This window comes from Lithobates pipiens, unplaced genomic scaffold (genome assembly GCF_037356315.1).
Source record: "Lithobates pipiens isolate NorthernLeopardFrog02 unplaced genomic scaffold, aLitPip1_a1.2 Scaffold_13, whole genome shotgun sequence".
NCBI classification, from domain to species: domain Eukaryota; kingdom Metazoa; phylum Chordata; class Amphibia; order Anura; family Ranidae; genus Lithobates; species Lithobates pipiens.
Genome location: NW_027507718.1, coordinates 146196847 through 146209002, shown reverse-complemented (window position 1 = coordinate 146209002; position 12156 = coordinate 146196847). Strand labels below are relative to the sequence as shown.

At 41.3% G+C, this 12156-nt stretch overlaps 1 protein-coding gene across 23 annotated transcripts in view; it reads left to right on the top strand.

Annotated features, from left to right (window-relative positions):
* Positions 1–12156, top strand: part of PTPRS (protein tyrosine phosphatase receptor type S) — a 733740-nt gene that overhangs the window by 437454 nt on the left and 284130 nt on the right. For all 23 annotated transcript variants that reach the window (XM_077475694.1, XM_077475692.1, XM_077475693.1 and 20 more), the window contains 2 exons: positions 807–1060; positions 8492–8582. In XM_077475694.1, coding sequence (XP_077331820.1) covers positions 807–1060; positions 8492–8582 — 345 coding nt within the window. The remainder of the gene's footprint in view (positions 1–806; positions 1061–8491; positions 8583–12156) is intronic.

The following is a 12156-nucleotide window of genomic DNA, read 5'->3' as shown; positions in this document are numbered from 1 at the left end:
ACTGACAGCCTCTAAAATAACAAGCTTATATGGCCGGGTGTGCTGACTGGTATTGTTTAGGGCAGGATGACTACCTTGTTGATTTTTATTTTATTTTTATTTTTTTTAACTGGTACAAAATATACAGACAGATTTGCTGATTATTGAACCAGAGGACCAGATCAGGCAGCAGAGCAGATTTTAATTTTTTTGTGGCCACAACTGAGCAATCAGTATTGCAATTTTTTAGTCAGTTACTGAGCATTCAGTGTATAACATGGTTTAAACAAGAGCTTCCATTACAAATGGTTTACATTGTTCTATGTTGTTCTATGTAGCCAGGTGTTCCCTGGATCTGGTTATTAAATCTGAGCTGCCCCCCTCCCCACACAGCAAATCCAGCAGCAGCTTGGGAGGTGATGGATCAATTGTAACTGCAGTAATTGTAACTCTGTTGTAGCACTTTCCTGAGACAAGTTGTGGCTTAACATAGGAAAGTCCTCTGAGCTGAGACAAGCTGTAAGTAAGATGGATCTGTCTCCTTCCAAACTGCTGTCAAATTAGCCATGTCTTAGGAAGCACCGAGCTACATAGGACAAGGTAATCCATATACCTCAGCCCAGCGGAGAGCTGAGATGTTAAAAACTATCACTAGTCGCTATATGTCCTGTGTGCCTTTCTGACGCAAAGGTTTTTCACTTTTGGTGGATAACATAATAGGACTTAAATTCATGTTGTTGGCTTGTTTTTAGTGTCAGCTAAAAGTATTTATTACTTGTATATTCTTTAATGCTTGTTGTTCATGCTGTGCTCTTCTGTTGCTCAAGATTCAGTATAATATGCAGACAGTGGATGTAGATGGACGAACAACAAAGAAGTTAATTACAAACCTGAAACCCAAAACACATTATACTTTTACGCTTACCAATCATGGAAACTCCTTGAGTGGTCTTCAGCAGAATGTCGCTGTCCGCACAGCCCCTAACATGCTGGGTGTGAAACCTTTGGTAAATGCAAAGGCGCAACTAGATGGTAGCATTACAGTAGTTCTGCCAGATGTGGAAATGTCTGAATCAGTGAGGTAAATACTTCAATACATATTCTTTGTCTATACCTATGTTGTAAAATAATACCTAAAAATGTTAGTGTTAGAGTGTATTATTATTTACTAAAGTACACATACAACTAAACAAAAGTGTGCATACATGGAATTATGTTTCAGGAGTATCTCTATTTGATATATGCTTGTATGTGTGCTTATGTATGTGCATTTTACATTTTACAGCTCAAAAAGTTTAAGTTCACCTTTTCAGAAAAATGAAAATGTTATCCAACACCCTAAACTCCCCATTGTACTTACCTAAGTGGGTTATGAGCTTCCAGTTCCCCCCGCAGACAATGTAGGACTCTGGGGAATTTGATATCCCTACTCTTCTTCCCTTTCTTTCTGCAGGGCGTGATCAGATTGATTCTGAATGGTCAGTGCTCACACAGAGGATCAGTCCCAGAAGCTCCATAGTACAAATCCAGATATATCACATTAGAAGAATACCCAACATCTGAATATGACTTGCATATGAATATATTAGTCTTGTGAAGCTGACCACTCAATAAGCTATATGTGAGCTCTCAGTTACTAAACTTAATTCCTTTAGCACATGGAAATGAATCAAGCAGGCTTGATTCTTTGTGTTTTCATTTTGTTTCCACAGAACTGTACTTCTTTTTGTATTAGGCATAAAAGCAAAATTCAATGTGAAGCAATTACTATACGTGTCCAATGTGTTTCCTTATATTGCTAAACTTTTGTTTAAAAAAAGGTGTTTTTTTGTCGTTTTCCGCTTGATTTAAGAGTTATCTCATCTTCGCAGTTGTTGGAGGGATAAAATATATAGATTACAAATCTATATATTTAATGCAAAAACAAATCTTTTAAGTGCAAACATGGTATCCTTGACTGCTTCAGGAAGACTAAAGCCTGTGTAGATTGTAGATGGTGCAATTTTCTTTCCTGTAACCTGAGTTATTGTGTTCTCCCAGTGGGATAGTGAGAATCGCATGAAAAATCTGACAGGCTGGTTGTCCTCAAGTTGATTCCCAGACCCTATATCATTTACAAATATATTAACAAGTAATGGTCCCAACAATGAACCTTGGGGTACACCACTAATAACCTTAGACCATTCAGAGTATGAATCATTAACCACTACCACAACTACTACTGAATACTGTCTTTCAGACAATTTGCTATCCATTTACTAACTGATTTTTCCAAGCATGTAGACTTTACCCTACACATTAGCCATGTGTGGAGAACCGTGTAAATCCAAGTTTATTACATCCACAGCCACGCCTTTGTCTGGCAAAACTGTGTCAAATGTTTTTGCAAATTCGAAATATACAATTTCACCTCCACTCCTTTGTCTAAGGTTTTACTTACTTTCTCATAAAAAGAAATCAGATTTTTATGACAACTTCTGTCTTTCGTGACTCCATGCTGTCATTTGCTTAAAATATTTTTTTTCCAGCAAGAACTCATCTGTGTTTTTTATTAAACTCTCCAGTATCTTACCAACTATAGAAGTTAAAATAACAAGTCTACTATGCCTTGAACAAGTATTCACACCCCTTACACCACATTTTGTCATGTTGCAATCAAAAACTTAAATGTATTTTAGTGGGATTTTATGTTATAGACCAGGGGTGCTCAACCTGTGGCTCTCCAGCTGTTGCAAAACTACAAGTCCCATCATGCCTCTGCCTCTGGGTGTCATGCTTGTGGCTGTCGGAGTCTTTCTATGCCTCATGGGACTTGTAGTTCCGCAACGGCTGGAGAGCCACAGGTTGAGCACCCCTGTTATAGACCAACACAAAGTGGCACACAATTGTGAAGAGGAAGGAAAATGATAAATGGTTTTCAATTTTTTTTACAGATATGTGGAAAGTGTGGCATGCATTTGTATTCAGACCCTAAACATACAGCCAGAACTACAATGGAATGATTTAGATCAAAGCATAGAGAGATTAAATGTGACCTCTTGTAATGAAAAGCAGTAATAAAGATATAGGAGTTTGTACCATCATCCAGAAATCAAGTAGTATAAAGATTGGGAGCCTGATCCCCAACCAGGCTACCAAAAGAAAAGGGGACAAAACAGTTGGACTATTGCGGTACAATAAAAACAGTACAATAAATAATGTAACAAAAAAATATAATTATAAAAGTTACAGATGATATTATTGATGCCAAAAAACAAATCATCATTTACATGTTAAAAACATAATAGCGATACACATGTATGTCACCAGTGGGTAGTCGCAATAAAGCAAGTGATCACAGATGTCAGTTTCCTCGACTAGTTTTGCAGACATTATCCACTTCATCGGGAGGTTATCTGTGATTAGATCAAAAAAGCAAAATGATGATCGAAAGATACAGAATGATTACCATACAGCATCAAGATTGAAGGAGTCTTTGAAAAATAAAGAACGGGGGAAGATCAAAGCATATTCATGTATTTGAATTGCCCAGTCAAAGTCCAGACCTAAATCCAATTGACAATCTGTGGCAAGACTGTGCAAGGAGCTGAGTCTCCACCTCCTCATTAATATTGGGTGACCTATAACAAACTCCAATAATAACCTTTGTAGTACACACACCCATGTGCAGTTCCGCTCATAATGCTTCAGCCTCATCACACTCTCCATCAACTAGGTCCTCATTCACACTGGTTTTGAGATCACTTCTCACATGCAGACAGACACCACCACACCTCTGTCTTACCCTGTCTTTCCGTAAGAGAGCATAGCCAGGAATATTAATAGCACAGTCATGTGAAGAATAAAGCCAAGATTCAGCAATACCAATTAACCTCCCTAGCGGTATGATTATTTCGGATTTTAGGTGCTGAAAGCGGTACAATTATTTTGCATGATAATTTGGCGTTTTATATTGTAGTCCTGTAATTCTTAGGAATAACTCACTTAAATCTATCCAAACCAGAGTCTAGCAGACATCCCGGGTATGATAAACTTTGAAAAATTAAATCATAAATTATAATATAATAAGCAATTATACTAAATAATAATATAATAATAAAAATGATTCAGTAATGTAACCAAATCAAAAACACTGAAATTTGCTCAGTTGCAAAATTGTCACGGTCATCACTTTTCAGTATTTAATGACGGATCTCCCCACAAATCGCTATCGCTCAATTCTGCGAGTGATTCCAATTTATTATCGCTGTTTTCTAGCTGGTCTAAAACCTCTTTTGATGTAAAGGGACAGTTTTGGTTGCTATGGACAATCTCCAGTTCCCAGGCATAAAGAACAGTTTTTATATTATAAAACTGCATGCAGGGCACTGGGCAGACCACTAGGGACAAAGGGGATGTGAAATAATTACATACAGCAATGTAATCTGTAAGATTACATTATACTGTATGTAATGTGTGTTTCACTTTTTGAATTTGGTGCCGTTCTCTGTCCCCGTGCGTGATAGATTGAGTGGAGGACGGCTCGCTCGTACAGCGGGGGGACATCGCTGGATCCAGGGGACAAGGTAAGTAAACTCTCCCTGGATTCAGCGATGTGGTCCCGAGTCTGGCTCCTGAGTCGGGGTTACTGCTAATGGTACAAAATTTTCACCCCGAGCCAGACTTGAGAATACCGCCAGGGGGGGGTTAAATCATAGTTCTCTTCATGCACCAAAGCTTAGAACTCACCTATTTTGTTTGGCAGACTTCAGGCATTGGTGAACAAACATTTCATTGTCACATTTTTCCCATGTATTTTGCATATTTTTTATTTCAGTACAAATAGTACCATTTCAAATCTGCCATAGCCCTCCTCCTATGTTTCCCCATTCTGCCCACCAATAGGGACTGAACAATGTCTGATCAGTTTGCCCCATTGTAATCTAATTCAGCCTTCCCCTCAATCCTAGTTTAAATACTCCTTCAGCCTTCCCATAAACCTCTCCCCCAATACAGCAGACTCCCTTCCATTTTGGTGCAAATCATCTTCAGCATATAGGTTGTACCCCAATGAAAAGTCAGCCAAGTGCTCTAGAAACCCAAATCCATCCTTCTTATACCAGGTCTTTTATTACACAACTCTTTTATTACACATAATAAAATGTACTAGAGACATCATACCCATAATTTCCAAAACTTTCCCCTTTGCATCATATTTAGAATTGTACTGTTAAAGTGATGCTAAAGGAACAAAAAAAAACATGTTGTACTTTTACTGGGTTCTGTGCTGGGATTAATCCTGTTGAATTTTTTCATAAACGAACCCGGAAGATGGGGAAAACGGTTCAATCTCTGTATTTGCAGACGATGCTAAGCTAAGCAGGGCAATAACTTCTCCTCGGGATATGGAAATCTTGCAAAAAGATTTGAAAAAAATAATGGGGTGGGCAACTACATGGCAAATGAGGTTCAATGTAGAAAAATGTAAAATAATGCATTTGGGTGGCAAAAATATGAATGCAATGTATATACTGGGGGAGAACCTCTGGGGGAATCTAGGAAGGAAAAGGACCTGGGGGTCCTAGTAGATAAGACTCAGCAATGATATGCAAAGCTAAGCTGCTGCTAACAAAGCAAACTGAATATTGGCATGCATTAAAAAGGGATTCATTCCAGAGATAAAAACAATAATTCTCCCGCTCTACAAGACTCTGGTCCGGCCACACATAGAGTATGCTGTCCAGTTCTGGGCACCAGTCCTCAGGATGTACGTACTGGAAATGGAGCTAGTACAAAGAAGGGCAAAAAAGCTGGAGGATAGTAGTTATGAGGAAAGGTTGCGAGCACTGAATTTATTCTCTCTGGAGAAGAAACGCTTAAGAGGGGGATATGATTTCAATATACAAATACCATACTGGTGACCCCACAATAGGGATAAAACTTTTTCTCAGAAGGGAATTTAACAAGACTCGTGGCCACTCATTAAAATTAGATGAAAATAGGTTTAACCTTAAACTACGTAGAGGGTTCTTTACTGTAAGAGCGGTAGTCTCAGCGGAGGGCATTGCTAGTTTCAAGAAGATAATAGATAAGCACCTGAACGACCGCAACATACAGGGGTATACAATGTAATACTGACATATAATCACACACATAGGTTGGACTTGATGGACTTGTGTCTCTTTTAAACCTAACCTATTATGTAACTTACCTGGTCTGTGCAATGGATTTGTACCGAGCAGTCCCTATCCTCCTCTTCCTATGTCCCCCAGGCTCTCTGAGCTCCCCCCCCCCCCCCCCACTGCTGAGAGCCCACATAGCAAACTGCTCGCTATAGGGGGCACTCAAGCTCCTCACTGGCTGTGATTGGCAGCAGTGGGAGTCAGTGGCTCTTGCTGCTGTGTCTGAGCCAATGAGGAGGGAGAGAGCATAGATTGCATAAAAGTAAAAAACCTTCAGCCTTTTATATAGATTATATTGAACTGTTTATAAAATATAGTTAACTGCCTTAGCAATATTGCATATAAGTTCAGGGATGTTGGTTTTATAGCTGTTCAGTTGATACACTCACTACTTTATCCTAAAGCATCCGGTTCCAGTGTGAGGTCATATTGTTGACAAAGCTTCTTATCCTCATCAACTCCACCACTTACCCCTCCTCCAGATCACTGGGAACTTGGTAACCTTGGTTTGATATCACCAGTGTAGCAGAGAAAAGTCAAGCCGCAGTCACTGTATGGTAAACACATTATCAAGCAGTCAAACTACAGTAGATTTATAGTAAAGGCAGGATCAGGCAGCCAGGTTTTAACAGCTGCATTATAAATGCTGAATTCGCTTTAGGATCCATGCACACTGGCCTAAAAATTGCTGATTCTACAGTAGTTTTGTGTTTTGCCTGAAGAAGCAGTTCAGTGTTATTCTATGTGTCCATGCACATTAGGATGATGATAGGCATATTTTAAGCTCCATGTTTATAGAGGCTGGAAAAACAAAACCTTCTGGTTTCCATTTCTGATTGGAGCTTTCTAGCTGAAAAAACACAAGCTCTCCTAAACTTGCCTAAACTCTGCACAAAAAAACTATCTATATGAGTGTTTTTTCCTGCCAAGGGAACAGACATGTTTTTAAGCCCAGTGTGCATGGAGCCTCACAGTATCTGGAATAGCTTAACAGTCGTTATATAAGGGCCATTCTCTGATACATAGTTGTGGCTGAGAGAGGATACCAAAGCTTCAGGGCCCCCTTAAAAAGCTGGTAATGTCGATGAGTACTGTCTATCAGTCAAATCCATGCACCCCAGAATGTTAATATCACACTGCCAGGCCCTTATGATGGCTAATTGGCTGAAACGCATTTAGCCAGCAAGAGTGATGTAGGACACTGAATTGAATGCCACATTTCTGGAGCTTATATGTATGTTTTAATCTTTTTATTACAATAGATGGTTTATGTATTATTTACACTGTGATTGGCACCACTGAACACCAGAGGAACTGTAGAGGAATGTAATGTGATTACAGGTTTGCATGCCCCAGAAGTTTGAATGGTTGGGCCGAGATTACCACACAAAAAAATGGGGGGCTGGTATTGATTGGAGGGGGGATCCCCTTGCCATTCTTTCACTATTTTTCATTGCCCGCAACTGTTCAGACTCGTCCATTGTGAAGGACGCGGAGGCCAGATTCCTGGCCTGCACCATATCAGCCTGCTATTCACTGGTTGTTAAAGTGCAAGTTCACCTTTACAGAAAAATCTGTAAGGTGAAATTACAAAGGATCCCCTCCTCATCCCCCTCCAGTCCCACTAACCTGTTGCATGGCAATCTCCCGTTCTGGGCTCCAGGGCTTACAAATCCCCTCGGCATTCATGCGTCTTCTTCCTCCCTGACAGGAGAGGCTATGCAGGTTCTGATTAATCAGCCCACCCATGTGACAGCACCGACCAATTAGAATGCTCTGAAACGTCCCTCCTGACGTAGTATGTTTTGGAGATTCAGCTGCAGGGATTTCTAAGCCCCGAACCCCTGAGATGGCTATACCAGGGCTTAGAATGGGAGCTGGGGGTGGTGAACCTTCAGCGTTTATGTACATTTTGTGCAACTGTTAGCTGCATTTGGGGTGCCATTAAGAAATAAGGCACATTTTGACAAATTTTTTGCTAATTTCCTAGAATGTGCAGGTGTGACTGTGGCCTTAGATTAAGGTTTTGTAGCTGAAATGGGCTAGTGTTCATGTTTGGTCCAATGCTGTGAATCAATAAAGAATCTGAAGTTTATGGTTATTGGTGTCTTTTTGTGCTTTTGCAAGGTCTGTATGGCTTTATGAAATTCGGATATGTTTATAATCTGTTTTATTATGTGTAATAAATTAATGTTTTATATTTTGAAAAAGCTGGCTGGTAGTGAATACATTTAAATATGTAAACACTGTTTGAATGCATGCTGTGATTTCAGAATAAATTATACCATGAATTTTGAAAACAGCTTACTAAAGCTTTATCTTTATAGGTTTTTTCCTTCTTTTTTTTCCAGACATTACTATATTGTAGTAGTGCCGTTGAGGAAACTGCGTGGGCAATTTCTAAACCCTTGGGGAAGCCCCGAAGAAATGGATTTAGAGCAGGTTAGTAAACGTATATAGGGCTAGTGTCGACAGGAATTAGTTGAAGTTGAGAACTGCTTTATGCTCCATAAAAGTCTATTGGAATGCAAAAGCAGCTTGAAGCAGGGCAAGTGAAATGTACCTACAATGAATTCTGAATGATGTCAGAAGCACACTGGATTTGACTATGAAGCCTATTGACACAGGCCAATAAGCAGTTATTATTGCTAATTTTGCCACATTTGGAAAAACATTTTTTTGACTGCCAACAACTTGGAAACAATCTTACGCACAGTAGTATTTTTCATAGTCAATAGTTGCAGATGCAGAGGGCCATGATTTGTTGATATACAGTACATATTAATATAGTGATGTCTTAACATGACAGATGTCTGTCACATTCTGACAATTTTTATCTTTTTAATACTAATAATGGAGTATAACTCAATAAACACTTAGGCAGCTATCAGTTATTCAATCCACAGAAAAAGTTCTTACAGATAAATGTAGCTCATAATTGTAAATTATTTTGTGCATATACTACATATTTGTAGTACAACATAAGTTTGTAAAATAATTTATTAGACAGCTCCGTTGGTCTTCTTCCGTCTTGGGGGTCTTCTCGCCAGACTCCTCAGCTATCTTCTGCTAGCTCTTTTACTAGCAGAGGAGCCCGGCTTTCTTCTTCGTCGTCGCCACCGCCGCCCGGGGGTCTTCTTCCGACTTCGGGGTCTTGTCCCGCTCTTCGGTTCCTCTTGCCCGGCCTCCGCTATCTTATAGCTCTTTTACTAGCGTTGGGCCGGTCTTCTGTCGCCTCCTTATTCTCTTCTCTTCTTCTTCCTTGCAATGTTGACACAACGCTCTCTCTGGTCGCAATGGCACGGACGCGTTGTGCGGCGACTTATATAGGGGCAAGGGGCGGGGTCACTAGGTGATGTCACATGGTGACCCCACCCCCTTATGATGTCACAGTCCCAGCATCCTCCGGCATAATTGATCGCAAAAGCATCTTAAATCAATGCCATCACTGGAAGCCCAGTGGTCAATGACACAGGTCAACAGACCATTTGCTGACAGCATGGTTCACTGCAAGAGCATTGGGATGGCCTTAACCACTTCAGCCCCGGAAGGATTTGCCCCTTTCCTGACCAGGCCATTTTTTGCAATATGGCACAGCATCACTTTAACTGACAGTTGTGCGGTTGTGCGACCTTATACCCAAACACAATTTGCGTCCTTTTTTCCCCACAAATAGAGCTTTCTTTATCATACATCATGGGACACAGAGCCTTAAGTAATTACTTAATGGGTTATAGGCCACCTTCAGGTGATGGACACTAGTATACCCAATCCAGGAAGTTTACTCCCTATATAACCCCTTCCTCCCCTGTGCCTCGTATCCAAAGCACAAGGTTTTGCCTGTAACGCCTTGTAGAGCAGGAACCCAGGGCTTAGGTCTTGCTACATTACCTAAAGCTTTCCTGGTGGGGTGCTTTACAGGTCCAAGGGAGTTGGAACCCCGATATTTAGGTACCCAGTCCTTGAAGGTTTGTTAAACACAGCCCGTCGTGATGGGTGAAGGTTGTATTGTCTTTTAATTCAGCCAAACCTGCAGCGGGGATAAGGTAAGGGAAAAAACGTAGGTACTAAAAACACCTACGTATTCTTCAAGGGAAAAAATATTGTCATGCCTTAATTCTCCACTAGAGGGTGTCTATGCACATACCTTACTCTGTTGTCTTCAATGTAAAGCTCAGTCAGTCTGTGTGCGGCCACAGCAGCATGTGCAGGGGGATTTTTATCAGATAAAATAAATCTACCAAATGTTTTCTTTCTCCCCCCTGAAGGGACCAGAGGGTTAGGGGGACATCAGCGATGTCCCCACTTACATTACCCCTCCCCCCGCGCCGCAGGGGGTGCGGAGGTCGCTCTGGTACTGCTAATATATTTACTGTTTCTAATGCTGTTACTGTGTTGTGCCTGCTGCTAAACAGGTCTCTGTCTCCCTTTTCCCCCTTGTGTCGGGTCTGCAGACCCGAAAAACTGTGCGCATGAGTGCGGGAACCTTTTTAAATGAAAAAAGGGGCGGAATTTTTTTCGGAGGGGGCAGGACCTAAGCGCGGTGCTGTGAACGTCCTTGGGGTTGCACGGCAGGCAAAACAGATCAAACTACAGCTGTGACAGTCTCTCCTCGGCTGACGAGGAGGAAACAAGCAGCCTGCACACAGGGAACACATGAGGGTTGCAAGCTGGCATTCCTCATACAGGAAGGAAACTTTTTTCCCAGCACTAGGCTGAACTTTATAGCGGCTTTAAATGTCATGACTATATTCAGCAACAATTAAGTGCAATTGTGTAGTGCCTCTATTTTTGTGCTTAGGACTATGCCTAACAAAACAGACACCACAAAGACCAAAAAAGTAAAGGTTTCACTCCCAGGCATTAGGATCTCGAGTCACATTTCTGCACTGTCATCCTCGCCTGAATTACCAGTTATGGAAAGCCAGGGTGAACCATTGGAACAAATTGATGGTGCAATTGCTTCTCACATGTCCTTTCCTCCTCCCTGCAGGGTCTGGAAGGAAGATTAGTGGCTTTAATCGCATCCTCCATTCAAATGGATAGTAAACGTGCTAGATCCCCCTTCCCCACTTCAGAACCTTTGCAAGGGGAGCAGTGGGCTCAGGATGAGGTGTTACCCTCAATCGATTAGGAGGAAAAACAAACCAATGATTCCTGTGTGGAGGAAACAACGGTAGATTAACTTTTTTCAGCCTCACAATCTGAGAAATTGCTGATACAAACTCTTAGGGAGATGGTTCGTTCCACTTTCATGCTGCCCCTAACGCAGTCTCCTGAAATCTTGGTTTCTTCCTTGGGTTCCTTAAAACCTTCCCAGCCTTTGCATGCGTTTCCTGCACATGCATTTCTACAACAGCTTATTTTTGCTGAATGGGATCACCCGGATAAGTATTTTCTCCCTCCTAAGAGATTTTCAATTCTCTATCCCCTGGAGGAGAAATTCTGCAAAAAATGGAAAGTGCCAGCAGTTGACGCTGCGATTTCCAGTGTGAATAAAGGCCTAACATGTCCTGTAGACAATGCACAAATGCTTAAGGATCCAACAGATAAAAAGTTGGAATCCCTGTTAAAATCTGCTTTTTCCTTGGCACTAATGCCGCGTACACACGGGCGGACTGTATGGCGTACTTAGTCAGTTGAAACACATTTTCAGCGTGCAGTCTGGCGTACTAAGTATTTCGGATTTTTCGAAATTCTGTCCGTCGTACTTTCGGACTAAGAATGGCGCATGCCCAGAAAGGATTTACACGGCGGAAGGGTGCTTTGCTGTGTATTCAACTTCCTGTTTCTAGTCCCGTCGTACGTGCTGTACACGTCATCGCGCAAGCTTTCGACGGACTGTTTGTGCATCCGTGTGTGGTCAAGTCCGTTCAGTCGAAAGTATGACGGACTGTCCGTCGGATTGTATGACGGACTAAGTACGCCATACAGTCCGCTCGTGTGTACGCGGCATTAGCGTTACTCAGCCTGCAGTCGCTGCAATAGGCATCTATCAATCATTAAAGGACCAATT